General features: G+C 40.1%; 1 protein-coding gene across 7 annotated transcripts in view; it reads right to left on the bottom strand.

Annotated features, from left to right (window-relative positions):
* Positions 1–16562, bottom strand: part of CTBP1 (C-terminal binding protein 1) — an 84106-nt gene that overhangs the window by 45909 nt on the left and 21635 nt on the right. For 4 of the 7 annotated variants that reach the window (XM_050947828.1, XM_050947827.1, XM_050947826.1 and 1 more), the window contains one exon: positions 678–832. In XM_050947828.1, coding sequence (XP_050803785.1) covers positions 678–832 — 155 coding nt within the window. Of the gene's footprint in view, positions 1–677; positions 833–4778; positions 4996–6527; positions 6619–16562 lie in introns of those variants that run through there. The other 3 variants (XM_050947831.1, XM_050947830.1, XM_050947833.1) reach the window with 2 other exon arrangements.

Genomic DNA, 16562 nt, shown 5'->3' with positions numbered 1-16562 from the left:
GGTGGGGAGCAGGCCTTACCATGACATCAGTCCCCCAAGAAGGAATACAGGAATACAAGCCAGGTGATGGCCCTAGATAACGATCTCTTAACAAACCTGGAAGGCCTCCTCTCCCCTTCCCAGGCTGTCTCACAGGTTCTTGAACTTTGGGGGGAGGCCAGTTAAGTGGCTGATAGGAATGCCTGAACTGGAATAGCAGCTTATTTATCCAACCCCAATACTAATGAACCTTTTGCTAAAATTTGTTTCAGCAATTATTTACTGCAGTGTAAGTTCTCAGTGCATGACGCACCCACCCAAAGCTTGAGGGACCTATGGCTGAGAGGGGTATCTTTATTGCTTCCTCCATTTATATGCTATAATACTAGTACTTACAATATACGTACTGTTTCTCAGCTACTGTAATTCTCTCTATGAATGAAATTCTACTATACGTAGTGGATGAACACAAGGCCAATGTCCCATCTAAGGCACAGTGTCCAGGGCTATATTTCACTGTGTATGAATAAAGGTATTTTTCTCTCTGTTTTCCCTCTATATGAAGTTTGCCTAATTCCTGATCAATTTGGGTATCTTTTCAACTGTTAACCAAAATACTGTAACTTACATGTTCTCCTGTAACTGTAAAAACACTGATATTATACTTGCCAGCCAGGAGTGTGATTGAAATGTTTTACCTTTTCATGAATTTCTTGTGTAGACTGAGCATCACAAAATGCCACCGTGGCTACATCCTTCAGAATAGGCATTTCTACTGTACAATCCCTGCCATCCAGCAAAGCTACCAAAGGGCGTGGGTGCATGGGCCCATTCATGATCGGAGGTCGAATGCCTACAATGAAACAGAGAAAAAGGATTATTTATAAATCAAGAAAATGCAATTTTCAAAAACAAATGAAAATTAATCTCTACATTTGTATGGTGGCAAATAAAGATTTCAAGAGATAAAAGCCAGTAAATCAGGAACCGACTTATTCTCAGCAGCAAACAATAAAATAAAGTAAATAAGAAAATGCCGGGAAGCAGCCACTTGATAGGTTTGCGTGGCTACATTCTGAGGCCATCGAGTAAAAGTACTAGAGCAGCCTCAAGATCCTAAGCCCTGAACTGCATAAGACTGAAAATAACAAGGAAAGAGTGCAGTCATCTGCTACAGACAGGACCTCACTGCATTACGAGTAGTATCTGTACAAATCTTGGGTTAGGTGTCACTGACAGGATTTCACAACTCTGCAATCTTGAAATAGCACGATAAAAATACTCTGCAGGCCTGTGACAGTGAAACTTATAGAATAACATAATATGCATTCAGTTCATGTTTACAGATGATTTGCTGAGACTGAAATCACACTGAGAAATGATTAATTCAATCCTGTGTGATTTTCTGAAGATCCGGTGTAAAAATTCATAATGCTGATCTAAAGGGTTCTTTTTGAAATTTATGAACTCCCTAAAATTCTTCTGTGAGATTTGTCAAAATAAACGCATCAGTACTTGTTTTTTTCCTAAAACAAAACCAATAGCAGCACTTATGAACAACAGTATGATGATAAAGTAATATACATTTTGATATATGAAGGAAAGAATGAGTTATGATGCAGGCTTCATTTTCAAGATTCCAAGATGCTAGAAACAAAAAAATATTTAAGAAACATCATGAAAATACTTTGAAAATCTTTGTAATGGCATAGAAATTATAAGTATGCAAACCTAATTGAGGAAAGATTCCTGTAACCTTCAATAATACTAAACCATTACAGTTATAGGAAAATGACTCTCTCCAATAGACAAGGGAAAATGAATACAAGAGGTAGGGAATACTGTAATCTTTTCCCCTACAGTACATACAGTTTGAACTACTGCAAGAGAAGCAGTCTTGAAATTCCTCATGTATCCATTATAATTTCTATAGTTGCCGTATGAATTTTATATGCTTTGCATTTGCTAAACAATTAGTCTTAAACTAGTGTAAGAGAGCAAGGAGGGATGAGGGTCCCTGCCCCTCCACATCTGCACAGGTTACTTGCTTCATGGGGCAGAGTGTGGGGGGGTTGAGCAGTCTCTGTGGGACTGCTACTCTGTCTCCTGTGCAGGTGGCTGGGGAACAGGAGGAGCCCTGGCTATCTTGTGGAAAGGTGCTGGCCAAAAGAACCGAGTTGCTGTGCAGGGGTATCTACCACTGGCCCATACCAATAGTGGATTACTTCCCCACTAGCACTGTGCCAAATGGGAATAGGGAAACCATTAAACAAATGGTGATTCAAAAATCATTCTCTGGTCTGTTCCTGGGGCAATGCGGCTACTTGTTGCCACTTACTCGGTAGATTGTAAATATACAGTCCAGTCCTACAGTATGATTTCATATTTAAGCCATTTACTTGCTCAAAAGAGTTTTACCTTTGAAGAAAAAGCAGTATTAAAGTCAGCAAAATTTAAATCCACTTAATACTTTTCCCAATTATTCCTATATTCATGCTTTTTAGATGGCACAAAATTCCTTGAGAGGCATCTAGAAACAACTCTTGGCTTCAATTTAAATATTACTAGATATTTTTGTCCTCTTTTCAAAAGCAAATCGCAGCATGATCTCTCAAGCTGTTTGGTCCCATTGCCTTCCCAACAGACTGGTCATGCCAATGGAGTTATAAGATTATGTGGCCAGCCAACATCTTGACAGATGAAAGGAGGTGCAACAAAGTTGGTCTGGTAGTGGTGCTTAGCAATGGTATGGGAAAAGAAAATGGAGTAGCACTGTGTTATTCACAGAATAGGAGAGATGGCAAGGCATCCACCAGCAAGGGCGCTCTGTGGATGAGATGCTCATGAAAACCCCTCTCTCTCAAGAAAGGACCAAGAATAACAATTTTCATTATCGATCACAGTGGGTCTCCTCCTTGGTAAAACAGCAGGGTTCTATTTAGTGATATTTCTGGCAAACGCCACCAAGAATTTCAGTGCTCATTTTAATAGACATGCACTTGGATCAGTTCAAAAGTTAAGTATGATTGAAACAAAATGTAGATCTTTTCTTTTTGGCTCTTCTTGAATCATGTATCTAGGACAGCCTAACACTCATTTGCACCATCCACAAAGGATCATGTGCTATCCTTGATATTGGTAGTATTTTCTTAAAAATACATCATATGCTAGTGCTTAACAGAACACGAACACCACATGAATATATAACTTACCACTACAAATTTACTTCCACTATCCTGACAACTACTGATCCTTTTTGGGCACTTCACTGAAAGCCCTCGCTGTAAATTCACCTGGAACTTTGCCATGCTTTCAAAGTAAAGTAACTTACAGAATCACTGCTGGTATCCTGATATGTAACCCAAAGTGCAATAAAGTACAATTACACTTTGAAAAGGAACTACACAAATAATAATTGTGGGATTCCAGTTTTATTGCCTCTCTTATCAACTGGTCATGTAACAAGTAAAAAATGTTTTTTCTAATCACCAGTCCAGCAAACCTAACCTAGGTCTGAGAGACAAATTGGATTCTTTTTGGCTCATACCTCATCACCAGTAATGAAGATACTTGCAACTGGAACTTTGGACCAAAACTACTGATGATGAACAAGCCAATATATATAACTCAGAGGAGCCCTCAAAAGCATGTTTCTCTCACCAACAGAAGCTGGTCCAATAAAAGATATCATCCAATCCACCTTGTCCCTCTAACAGTTTTGCAACACTAATATGAAAGTAATAAAAATTATTTTTTGTCAGTAGGACAGCAGATACGACTCTGAATAAACACAGAGAGCAGAATGGTTGAGTAAGAAAATGCCATTTTTACAATCACTTTCCAGAAAAAGCCAATCTTAGATTTAACAAAATACTGAACTGTTAATGCAACAGAAAACCACTTTTTAAAATAAGGATTCCTCCAAAAGGGAATCATTAAAAAAAAAATACACGTGGGGCCTGGTTCTGTTTTCATTTATGTCAGTGTAACTCCATGGACTGTAACTGAGTTACGCCTGTTTAACATTGGCATAAGTGATACACCAGACTCAGGCCCAAGATATAAAAGGAAAGGTAACAAAAATAACTTGAAGTACACTTCTACTCTACAGAACTTCAGACTGGGTATAGCCAGTAGTGCCCTCAGAATTTAAGTCTAACTTGTGACCTTGACCATGAACACACAGCTAATCCTGTTTGCCAAAATCCTCCCTAAACTTCAGGCTAGATTTCCTGTTGCACAACTTCTCAGCATAAATACCATATCGCTGAACTACAGACAATAACTCAACACTTAAGTGAACTTACAGTAATTTCATCTCAGTGGCAGTAACAATTTAAAGTTTACATTTGAAAAACATGGTTTCACTATGAATCAGTCTTCTGAACAAGAAACCATTTCTGCCACCATTTGGGTTCATTCTGTCTATTTCTTATCTAGAAATGTCATGGTGTGCCATGTGTCTGGTCTCTGCAGCAAGCCCTCAGAGTGGAAGGATAAAGAAAATGTGTAGTCAAGAGCAATATTTTCCGTGCTCGTATTAAAATAAAACATGCAACTTAATGCCAAAAAAAGAATGTGGATAAAATGGGATTCTTCAATCAAAAATATTAAACTCAGATTTAAGAGCCAATTTTGCTTGGCTGGCTTTTCCAGGTATATGATATATATCATAATACAGGCAGAAGAACTTTCAAACCATCTATCCCCAGATAACAGCAGCTTCACAATGTATGATCAAAAACAAAAAAAAATTCTCAGTTTATCCTAACTCCAAACTTTCAGGAACCCCTACCAACCTGACATTTCTTAATCTGAGCTTGATTTCCAGGGTCATGAATTCGATTTCTCAATGCTTTACAATCTTCAGTATTCTCAGGCAAAATAGCATCCTGTCACTTGATCCTCATTTCCATGTCTTTAACTTTTCTTGCAGTCTCCTGTAATCTTGAACCAAAGCTTTTAAACTTCTTATCCACTGCAACCTCTGTAGCCTGGATCGTGTTCAAATTTTTACTAAAAATCAAACACAAAAAATACATTAAAACAACATTAAGGGTCTGACTCATACTCACAAAAGCGAGGAAATTCAAAGTTGAAGCTTCTCACTGCATCCTTACTCTTCCCCCTTTCACTGCTAGTTTTCTATCACCCCTGCTGTGTGCTGCCATCATCCATTAACATTCCACTGAAATCAATGGAATGTTAAGACATACATGGAACATTCAGCAACATAGCAGGTGCGCTGTAAATGGACATACCCAGAATGTTCAGAGCAGTTATGTGATAAACTTTTTGCCTAGGTGTTGTAGCGTTCTGAGGACAGTTTGTGATCTCCTGTACCATACGGGGCTGGAGAAGCCAGACACAGTGGTGTGCATTAAAGATGGAGTGAGAAGACTTAACTCTGAATCTGTTGGTTTTGGTGGGTATAAGTCAGGCCCTTAATGCTCTCTAATGTATTTAAGAAAACATTCTTCTGCTAACAGCTCTAAATTCAACAGGCCACAATCCCGCAATCACTGACACAAGTCTGTCTTGTCAATACATCAGATCATTGAGGCCAAAGTTTCAGCACCACTACAAGGCAATTATGTCAACAACTGTTCATGTTTTACTGAAATGAAAGAGAAATAACACTAGAGTACAATATGGATACCCATGCACAGTCGCTAAACATGTGAAGAGTAACGATTACATATGGACACATAACAGTGTCTTTTAGAACTCAATATTAGAATGATTATTTAAAAAAAACACATTCAAATCTAGTGTGAAGCCAGTTTTCAATTACAGAATCTGACCCAGGGTCAACCTAATACACAAACAATGTGAGTGATTGCTTGGGTCTTCACACAGACTTGGGGATTAATGACCTGATCACCCGCTCTGGCACTAAGTTTGGAGGGGAAGGCATCTCATGCCCAATTCCCTTCATTCCCCTGGTAGTTGTGCCCTACAAATCAGCTATCCAGCCCTTAAGAGAAATCCACAGCAATTATTTTTCTTATTCTCTGGTAATTTAACAAATGGATAAGCCACCCAAAATTTGTTAAACAAAAATCCCAACATGCACACACACACCATCATTCCTGAACGAAGACCTTGTACACCAATTTTCAGCTAGGGCTTTTTCGTGACATAAAATGAAAGGTAGACGTAAATGTTGATGCTAAAATGAAAAATTCTCTGGATCCTGGACAGACCATCTGTATTTTAGTCACTGATCCTTTATTTTAAGCACTTTCTCAGCAACTTATATATATATTATATAAATATATATATAAAAAACCCTATAAGTGAAGTAGTCAGATCACACATTTAAAGGGAGATGTCTAATTAGGTTATCATTTGCAGCCATTCATTGGCATTTAAAAACAACATAGATAGAAGAAATAGAAGAAAAACACTATTTAGATTAACAATATTATTTTTACATTTGTCTGCCATTTTTTAATGTAACTACAAGAATCATTAATTTTTGTCAAAGCATCGACGTTAAAATGAAAGGGACACTATCAAGTTTGTAGGCCCGAAATTTGACCTACCTTTCATTTTCTTATATCTGTTTGCAAAGTCCATGTAATTCTTTAAATGTGTTTTTCTTTTTTCAAAACAAATGCTTCAATTCTCTTTTTTCTGAAAAATATATCAATGCCAAAAGCACAACACTCATGAGTAACCCTATAATAACAAACCAGAATGCAAGTGAAAAAGGGGGTGGGGAGAGCACTGGGAAAGAGAGTTTTCATTCTCAAGCTTCCAGGGGGATATGATGAGTAAGTATGTAAAACCATTATTTTATTATGAAAACTCCCTTGACAATGTCTTTTCAGAAGAACGTTCCCTATTATACTTCTCTTTTAAAATGTCAAAGTGATTTTAATTTTAAACAATAAAAACACAAACTATTGATCTCCCCCTTCCCCACCCCCAATAAATTAATAGTTAAAGAACACCACACTATCAAGACATGCTGAGCTGCCAAGTAACTCATGAGCTTGTATCTGTAACTGTGCACCTAGTTCCCTATTCCTTTTTGTTTCATCTCACTTTTCTCCATCTAAAATGTAAATTCTTAAGGGTAGGGAATGTGTCTCTTATTTTTCTGTGAAACATCAAGATGACTTTTTGGCATCATCATAACAAAACCCTTGGTAACTTCATTCCTTTCCTTAATTAATCTAAAACAAACAAAAAACATTTTGTAATATGACTACAGAGTTGTCATAAATTAGGTTCGCTAATACGCTATTTGTCTTAAAATTAGTAGAAAAATGCCAAATTTTACAAATCTCATTTGTGGTCTTGCAAGACTAACTTGTAGGAAAATTAGAAATTTTTTAATTTATTTTGGGATCACATCACTATGTGTTTGTAGGATATGTTCTTACATGATCCTGTTGAATTCTGATAAACCAAATTCAGAGAAGAGGTAAATGGAAATGTATTTACAAAACTACATACTGCCTGTAAACTGATCAAAGAACTGGCTGTAAGAGAGAAAAAGGAAAAGTAGACTACAATGCACCATGTTGATATTCAGGGATATGTAAAGTGCATGTAATTTACATACTATGAAATCCTGGCCCAGCTGAAGTTAATGGAAAAATTCTCACTGATTTCAGAGGGGAGAGGATTTCACCCTAAGTGGCTAGAAAGGAGGTTTATCAAGGAAGTAGCAAATAGAAATACCTAAGAGGAGGCAGTAGTAAGCCCCACAAGTTTCTACTAGCTGGCAGATGAACTCTTCATTTCATTTCACTGAAAGTTCATAGTTGTAACTAGTATATAGGGAAATAGTGGCCAGATACAAATCTTATTGAAATTGACGGAAATAATTCCATTCACTTCAATGGGGTTTGGGTCCACCCCTAGACATGCAGATGCAGCAAAGTACTTACTCACATGGTAAAAGTGAAGCAAGTGCTTAAGTCCCCCTGAAGTCTTTGGTGCTACACACATGCTTAATGTAAAACACATGCTGAAGTGCTTTGATGGAGCAGTGCCTAGGTCAGGAGTAACAGTGATCTATGGGTATGAATGCACTCTGCTTCCTGTTGACCGAATTTGAGTAAAAACCAAGTAATTTTGTAAAAAATATAACAGACCCAAAAGGTGTGGTTTCTGGATCAGTGCTCACCTGATGATGTGCAAAGCAGTCACACATGCTTGTCCTATATCCTCTCGTTAATTCTTTTGCCCAATACACACCACATTTCTTCTCATTGGCATGTATGTTACATTCACTTTCCACACTGGTGCATGTTACATTACTTTATCACTTACACCCAATACATAGCCAATGCCGCCAAAATGTATATTATTGCAATATTTGGCCCAGTGATTTCCATGGGATTGGGATTCACATACACCACAGCTGGATTTTGCCCTGTGTGAGGAAGTCCCACCAGCACTCAGTCAGGCAGTGTTATATCAGGAAGATGCAAAGGATCTAATGACAGGACACTATATAACACAAGATGACTCAGTGGTCCTTATTAAATAGACAATATTTCCACACAGTTACCAGACAACAGTGGCTGTGTCACTATGGACACAAAAAGTTCAGGCAAACTTGTCACAGTGTATAACAAAAAATTAAATTCCCTCAACTGTTCAACATATTTTGCAACCCATAAGCAGAAATAATGCTTATGTAAATAGGAACAAAATAATGGCCTGACAAAACAGGCTATTCATTAAACATTTACTTCAAACAGCCACATGAAATCTGGCTGGCACCACTTTCACATCTGTCACAAAAATCACACACGTTAATGTCTCTGTGCTATGTACGCTATGAAGATATGCCCAATGTTAACTAGAGCTTTTCAAAACAAACCTTGAAACAATATGAATCACACCTTTGTAATGTCAAATTAAAGACTGGCAATAACACAATGTGTGACCATAGAGAATGTTTTAACTGTATATCATGGTGAAATAACCCAACATGCTCAGAAACAATTACATGAAAGAGGCCATATCAAAAATACTAATAAAAGCACAGTAAATCAGCTAACTATAGTGTATGCTAAGTGCCAACATTTTGGAGCTGCCATTTTGAGATGACAGGAACTTAAAAGCAGGCCTCATATTTCAAGGACAGATCTTTTCACGGACATGCAGGTTTCAATACCAACTAACAGCAAAGACTGTGTTAGGTATTATCATTGATGTGAAAAGAAAAGGAGGGAAGAGAAGGACATTAGATATGTTTGACATTTGCAAATATCCAACCTCTCAAAATAACAATAACGAGGTTTTTGCAAGAATAAGGTATTTAATGTGTGAAACTGAAGCTTTCTACATTTGTGGCCATTGTCTCACTAACTATAGATTCACAGACTGCAAGGCCAGAAGGGACCATTGTGATCACCTAGTCTGAGCTTCTGCATAACGCAGGCAATGGAACTTCCCCTAGAACTAGCAACATATCTATTCTACAACTGGAGCTTTTACTTCCTTAAACCCCCAAAACTTTCCAATCACCCTGATGGAAAAGCTAGAGGCTTATGAAAGCACTTTCTGTTCCAGAGTCCCAACTAAGTTTCCTATGTACATTACATGGGTCCCACCTTCTTTCTTCCTTCATGCTTTGAATTAATAAACTATTAGGATCTAGAGGAAGATAGAAAAACAAGTTGCCTGTTCATTTTAATAATTATTCTTATTTGCTGTTTGTTAATTGTCGAGTGTGCTCAATTCTGCGCAAGTCCCAAATATCAAGACAGAAGAACCTGCCCTGGAGAATTTACAATCCAAAAAGATAGAGGAGCGGACTTCAATGGAGTTATGATAATATAATTTACATCAGCTGATGATTTGCTACTAACAGGCAAGATGCTTTGGAAGGCCCAGAGACAGGGACTGCTTTCGATTATTTAACCTTCCTACATCAGCCTATTTGTCTTTTCATTTTTTAAGATTCTGGGTCTGGTGGAAGAAGTGGGTCTTTGCGGAAGTCAGGTGGTGAAACTAGTTTTACACACTAGTTGCAAACACTATTCCAAGATGAAGTCAGATTGCTTGCCTCCTTCACGCAGTTTTTAATTTTAGGGCCACACTGGAGCTGGATATGCACTGCTGTATATAGAACAGGAGAGACAGAAGAATGCCAGGAACCCTTCACTTGTATCTCTAAACAGCGGTCATTACAGTGCTTTCCTTAGGCATGGATAGAACAGTGCAACTACTAGCCATCTCAAAACTTGGAGTGCAGCGAGGGCAGGATCATGTCTCTGACTGACCAGAAGAGGCTGGCTGGACACAGGAGGAAGGAGGAAATGCATATTGCTTCCTACCGAAAGGTGGTGGAGCTGGTCTGGCAGAGTATAATCCCAGGGAGTTCTAGGAGGAATTCTAGCTAAAGTCTGCCAAAAATTTCTTACTTGCTACATGAGCTGCAGGGTGGCTCTGCAACACCCACTCCTGCAAGGGTTGTGGCTTAAGTCACAATCTTGTTTATAACTAGCAGGAAACAGGGCTGAAACATATACATAGCATGGAAAAAATGAGCAGTCAAAGGGCTTTAAATTTGCTCTTTATTTTCTCTGGAGTCATGGTCATTTTCTAATTACTGATGAGTTAAAGTGTCCCAAAATAAAGAATTCAACAAGAACACCATGCCATATACTGCAACATGACCCAGCGACATCTCTGAGAAGAACCAAATGTAAGCATTGTATCCCTTGTATGAAGCTACTGCCACTTTCCTGTAAGATGAATACTTCTGCAGTAGGCTCAGAAATTGCATATTTTATATATATATATATATATATATATATATATATATATAAAAAACCCTTTATTTTAAAACATAATGTTTCAAAGAGGACCTGGTGGGAAGTGCACTTTCAGATGGTGGCACTAAGAGAAGTGGGCGTAACTTTCTTTTTCAAAAGTTAGGCAACTCCTACTGATATGAACAAGAAAAACAAACAATCTGCTTCAACAATTGTACTAAGAGCAAAATTATTAACTCTCCTAGTCACTCCAACAGCAATCTATATTATGCCAAGATACATCAAGGTACTTTACCAAAGGAGTACTGGATGTATCCTGAGTCTCAGAAGCAGAGCCTTTCACCTCTAGGAAAGCGGTTCAAACCTGACCTAGGCTGGAGCAGCATGGCCGAGTTTCTCTATGAAGCGAGAAGAGCTGGTGGTCTCAATCTAGCTCTTAGTGGCGACTGCCCATATCACAAAACAAACAAGCAGCATTGTCCTCTATCACAGTGGTTCTCAACCAGAGGTCCAGGAACCCCTGGGGGGGCCTGCAAGCAGGCTTCGCAGGGTCCGCCAAGCAGGGCCAGTGTTAGACTCACTGGGGTCCAGGGCAGAAAGCTAAAGTCCCACCATATGGGGCTGAAGCCTGGGGCCCTGAGCCCTTCCACCTGGGACTGACACTGACCCCTGAGCAACTTGGCTTCCTGGGGGCACCCTGTGGTATGATGCCACAGGTAATTGCATTGCTTTCTACCCCCTAATGCCAGGCCTGGCTTTTATATGCAGAAAACTAGTTGTTGTGACACAGGTGGGCCTTGTGAGTTTTTTTTTTTTTTTTTTAATAGCAGGTGGGAGGGGGAGGAATTATACAGAAAAAGGTTGAGAACCCCTGCTCTACAACATCACAATTAGCACCCATTGCTGGCAACTGATGAAGACTGCGTGGTCATGTAAAGTGAATTTAGGATGCAACATACTCAGGGACCTTTGTCTTTTGATTTGTTGGTAAAACACCATATAAACTTGAGCAACTGTGCAAATGAATAGAAAATAATAAACTTTCCCCTCCCTCTAAAGGCTATTCCCTCCAGAAAATAAGTAAGGCATATTATGGGGGCAACACAGGGAAGTTTTGATTACCACTGCCTGTGCTGCAGGTATTTTGTGAATAGAAGATGTCAATTTATAGAGCTGTCAACCCAGCAGCTTTCATGAGAACTAATTACACAATATTTTAAAGACACCACTGAAGATGCACGACAACATTTCACAATCCCATCTGTAATGATGATTATTCTCCTTTGTGCTTCTCTGTGTATATTAGGTATTGGACAGGGATGCTGTATCAGGCAGGGTAATCAAGGTGGGGCCAAACATCAAAGGCTACTCCACCCCTCATCCCAAACACGAAAAGCAATTTCTACAGCAGCACACCTGTACTTTGACCTAGAACGTTAAGAGGCACTCCTTGTTTTTCTTATCAAAAATGCTGAGAAAAAACGAATATGGGGCTTTACGAAACCAAAATCAGTTTTACCACATTGAAGGGTTTTTTATATTAGCTGAATACACTGAAAAATACTGAACTCTTTTACATTTTGAATACTTAACTCTCATCAATGTCTTTAAAATGTCACTTCTTAAGATTTTGTTTTTAGGAAAGCTTTTGTTGTGATTCATCTCCCCTTCAGCTAACTTCACATAGCTATTTGTAGCAGCAATCCTTCCAGTGAAAAAATGACTCTTGTTTGGGGGATGCAGGAAGGGAAGAGAAATAAAAATCTCTCCCCAAAGATTTGCAACTAAAACTTTGAAAACTCCCCAGGCATTTAAAAAGATCACTGTCATTAGAAACCTCCACTCAATACAGTATTAAGACTTCTGTAAATGAGGACAATAAACTCTCTCAAATTACACTGCATTATGCTCTTCTGCATGCCAAAGCAACTCCATGAACACTGATCCAGTACAAGGGGCTCTAATCTTTAAAGCTCCTTTAATTCCGCCCCTTCACTCCAAGACAGTGACCTCTTTGCTCTTCTCTGCTAATATTAGGAAAATAGTTGATGATGATTACAAATCAGAGGATAGCTCAGTCTTAAAAAAAAGAAAAAAAAAGCTAAGAATCTGAAGGATAAAGGAATCAAAGACATCTTCCATCCAATATATTCTGTAGGCTGACTCATGCTAGCTGAGCCAAATCTTCAGTACACAGAATTTTTTAGATGATGTTCATTCTGAAGGTAAGCAAACAGGATGTATAAAAATGACTAGTTCACTGAGACTGGGCCAGCAACAACAGTGCAACAGCCAAATAAAACAAGCTGTTTACGGCAACATCTTGGTTCAGATTACCAAGTTACATTTAAACACAATATAATTAATCCTACCATGATGTGAGATAAATGTTCCAGTGAGTTTTTCTTCACATGCAGTGTAGAGTTTCAGTTATGAAGGGGCTGGTCCCAGCACCACAGTTGAAGTTGTGTTGGAAAGTACAATTAAAGTGGGGACTTATTCCCATGATTTGATGAAAGAAGCCAAATATTTCTCTCTCACACAATACCACTTTCTAAAGGGTTCTAGATGTGATTTGTGTGAATGTTTTAAGTGTTTCCACTGAATTGGTTAAAAGTTGGAAGTATTCAAAAATTACCTATTTTTGGAATTTGTTCCACTGGCTTTTTGATGTTTCTTGTAGTTCTCGATGTTCTCACATGGTTAAAACTTAGAAACTTCCCTAATGGCACTAGTCACATGTAAAATTACTCTGTTTGCAGGATAGGGGCCTTGTAGTGTAAGCTTTTTAGGCCACAGATCATGTATTTACTTATTTCTGTGAAGTGTGAAGGACATTTCTTGGTGTTTAAACTCCCAACAGTTGGGGAAAATCATATAAAATGTATTACCGAGGGCTTGTCTACACAGTAGGATAATACGCTCTACTGGGGTGTGATTTCTAAAAACCATCAGCATGTTGCACATCCCTTGGTCTGTGCAGAACCTGCAGGTGCATGCTAAAAATTCCCTAGTGTGCTTTAACATAGCACTATTTCACACAGCATTACATTAAAGTGCACCTGCAGGGCTCACATAGACCAATTAATGCGCATTACCCCACCAGGTAGACAGGTCCTGATTCTACTCAAATCAATTACAATAAAAGATCCATATCTGGACAGTGTGAACAATAAGCCTTTTCTCTTTCATATCCTGAATTGCTTGATAAATTAAAATTACAGCTATAATATTGTATATTCTTGTTTTTGAGCCAGAAATTGGTTGTATTTTAACCCTGCTGGAACATGAAAACTATCTAATTTAATTCAGAAACCATTTTGAAAAACAAATCCAAGATTAAAATCCCTAACAAATGGAAGCTAAACTGTCAGTCATCAGTATCATTCTGACATCTTCCAGTCATTTACCTTAAAAAATAAACTTATTATAGCCTCTCTGTCTACCAATCTGCAGACAAACACTTAGGAAGTCTGCCCACAGCATACATGTGCGTCATAAATGTCATCTCCCCCTCTCTAATTGAAACTTCTTCCTCCTCAGTGACAGTATAAAACTTCTGCAGAATTGGAAAGGTTATGAAAAACAGAGGACAAACAAAAACTGACCTTAATAACCTCCCCTCGAAATAAAGAATAGATTGGGTAGTTAACTAGGTAGGATGCTAGATTGATGTTACTAATTTCTTCCCAGTAGTTGCAAAAAAAAAAAAAAGGCACATTTTCCAAAGTAAGAAATTGTAATTCTCTTCTGCTGTATGCCTACATGACATGCTTCTCCGAAGCCAAGAACAAAATGTGGGTAGCAGGAAAAACAACAATTAAGTACATACAAAAAAAAAATTGACCAGTGCATTTCCAAAAACCAAACTGCTAGTGCATGTACTCAAAACAGTTTGGAATCTTTTGGTTATCTTCCAAAGGTGACCAAAACCCCACCAATTTAATGAAAATCAAATCAAATCAGACTATTTGATACATTTTTTTAATATTCTAAAGAGCCCCAGCATCAAGGAAGATTTTGGACAGCAAATGTAGCAGCTTCCCTCCCCTTGAAATTTCAGGAAAAAGGGAAGAGAGAAAAAAAAGGCTGCTTGGTTGGCCAATACAAGTGAATAAGTATCAGAAAATTCACCCAAATCAGAAAGTATTACCACCATCTTCCAAAACAAACAAGATGGTGAGGATAACCCTGCTGGTGAGGTCCAGGAGGAAGAGCAGCAGACCTTCATCACTAATTTAATTTTCCATATCACTTTGTAAGTTCAGCCTACGATTAACTCTGAGAGAACAACTGAAAAGTAACTGAATCAGCTCAGGTGTTTTCATGGTGGCATTTTACCAAGAGAGAAGGGGAAAAAGCTCTAAAGCAAGTTAATAAGGCAGCTTTCTAGCATTAGCCGCGTCTAATGGTTTTACGCTTCCTATTAGGTACTTACCTTTCGTTTGAGACAACAAATATCCCTCCTCACCCCAGAGTAAACTCTGAGCCAGTTTTGGCTCCTGTAGTGTTTTCCCCATGGACTTTGACCAGATAGATTAACCTTTAAACTCTTTAAATGTCCCAAACAACTTAGATACGGGTGAAGAGCTATTACCCATCGTTTAACCTGTAGGGTGAAAACTAAAGAATCTTGAAAATACCTATGGAGCACCCTTCTCGGAGAAATTTTTACATCTGTGGAGTAACTCAGGGGAGAAGATGCTCATTTAACAAGGATTGTAGTAAAGGAACTGAGATGGAACACACAGAATTTACAGTGGAAAATCTTGATAATGTGGTAGTATTGTCCAGTTGCTAAATATTTCTGGAAGCTTATTTCACTTCACTCTTCTTCTATCTTTGAAGCACCAATTAATCTTACTGTAGCAAGGGGGCCCCACTCCCCCGCACTCCTGAGGAGAACAGGCCAGAAAGGGCACGGCCGTGGGCGGAGCCCCCGCCGCCTGTCCCCGCCCCCTGGAAGTCAAGGGGCGGGACAGGAAGTCCAAGGCCACCGCCACCTGTCCCCTCCCCCCCCCGGAAGTCAAGGGGCGGGACAGGAAGTACAGAAGCCCGGCCCCAGGGCTCAGTTAGAGGGAGGTGGCCAAAGAGAGCAGACGCTAGGGCCCGAGCTCCCGCTGGGCCCGGCCTACCCCCTGCCCGGTACCCAGAGGGGTACTGGCCTGACCTCTCCTGGGGCCAGCACTCAGAGGAGCCGACTGGACCTCCCGACGCCCGGTACCCCGAGGAGTGGATCGGACCTCCCGACGCCCGGTACCCCGAGGAGTGGACTGGATCTCCCGACGCCCGGTACCCCGAGGAGTGGACTGGATCTCCCGACGCCCGGTACCCCGAGGAGTGGATCGGACCTCCTGAACCCCAGTACCCCGAGGAGTGGATCGGATCTCCCGACGCCCGGTACCCCGAGGAGTGGATCGGACCTCCCGACGCCCGGTACCCCGAGGAGTGGATCGGACCTCCCGACGCCGGACACCCCGAGGAGTGGATCGGACCTCCTGAATCCCGGTACCCCGAGGAGTGGATCGGACCTCCTGAATCCCGGTACCCCGAGGAGTGGATCGGACCTCCCGACGCCGGACACCCCGAGGAGTGGATCGGACCTCCTGAACCCCAGTACCCCGAGGAGTGGACTGGATCTCCCGACACCCGGTACCCCGAGGAGTGGATCGGACCTCCTGAACCCCAGTACCCCGAGGAGTGGACTGGACCTCCCGACGCCGGACACCCCGAGGAGTGGATCGGACCTCCTGAACCCCAGTACCCCGAGGAGTGGACTGGATCTCCCGACGCCGGACACCCTGAGGGACCCATGGTCTGGGATGCCCCGGACGA

This window comes from Gopherus flavomarginatus, chromosome 3, assembly GCF_025201925.1.
Source record: "Gopherus flavomarginatus isolate rGopFla2 chromosome 3, rGopFla2.mat.asm, whole genome shotgun sequence".
Classification (NCBI taxonomy): Eukaryota; Metazoa; Chordata; order Testudines; family Testudinidae; genus Gopherus; species Gopherus flavomarginatus.
The sequence above is the reverse complement of the archived record's forward strand: the minus strand, read 5'-3'. Positions and strand labels throughout refer to the sequence as shown.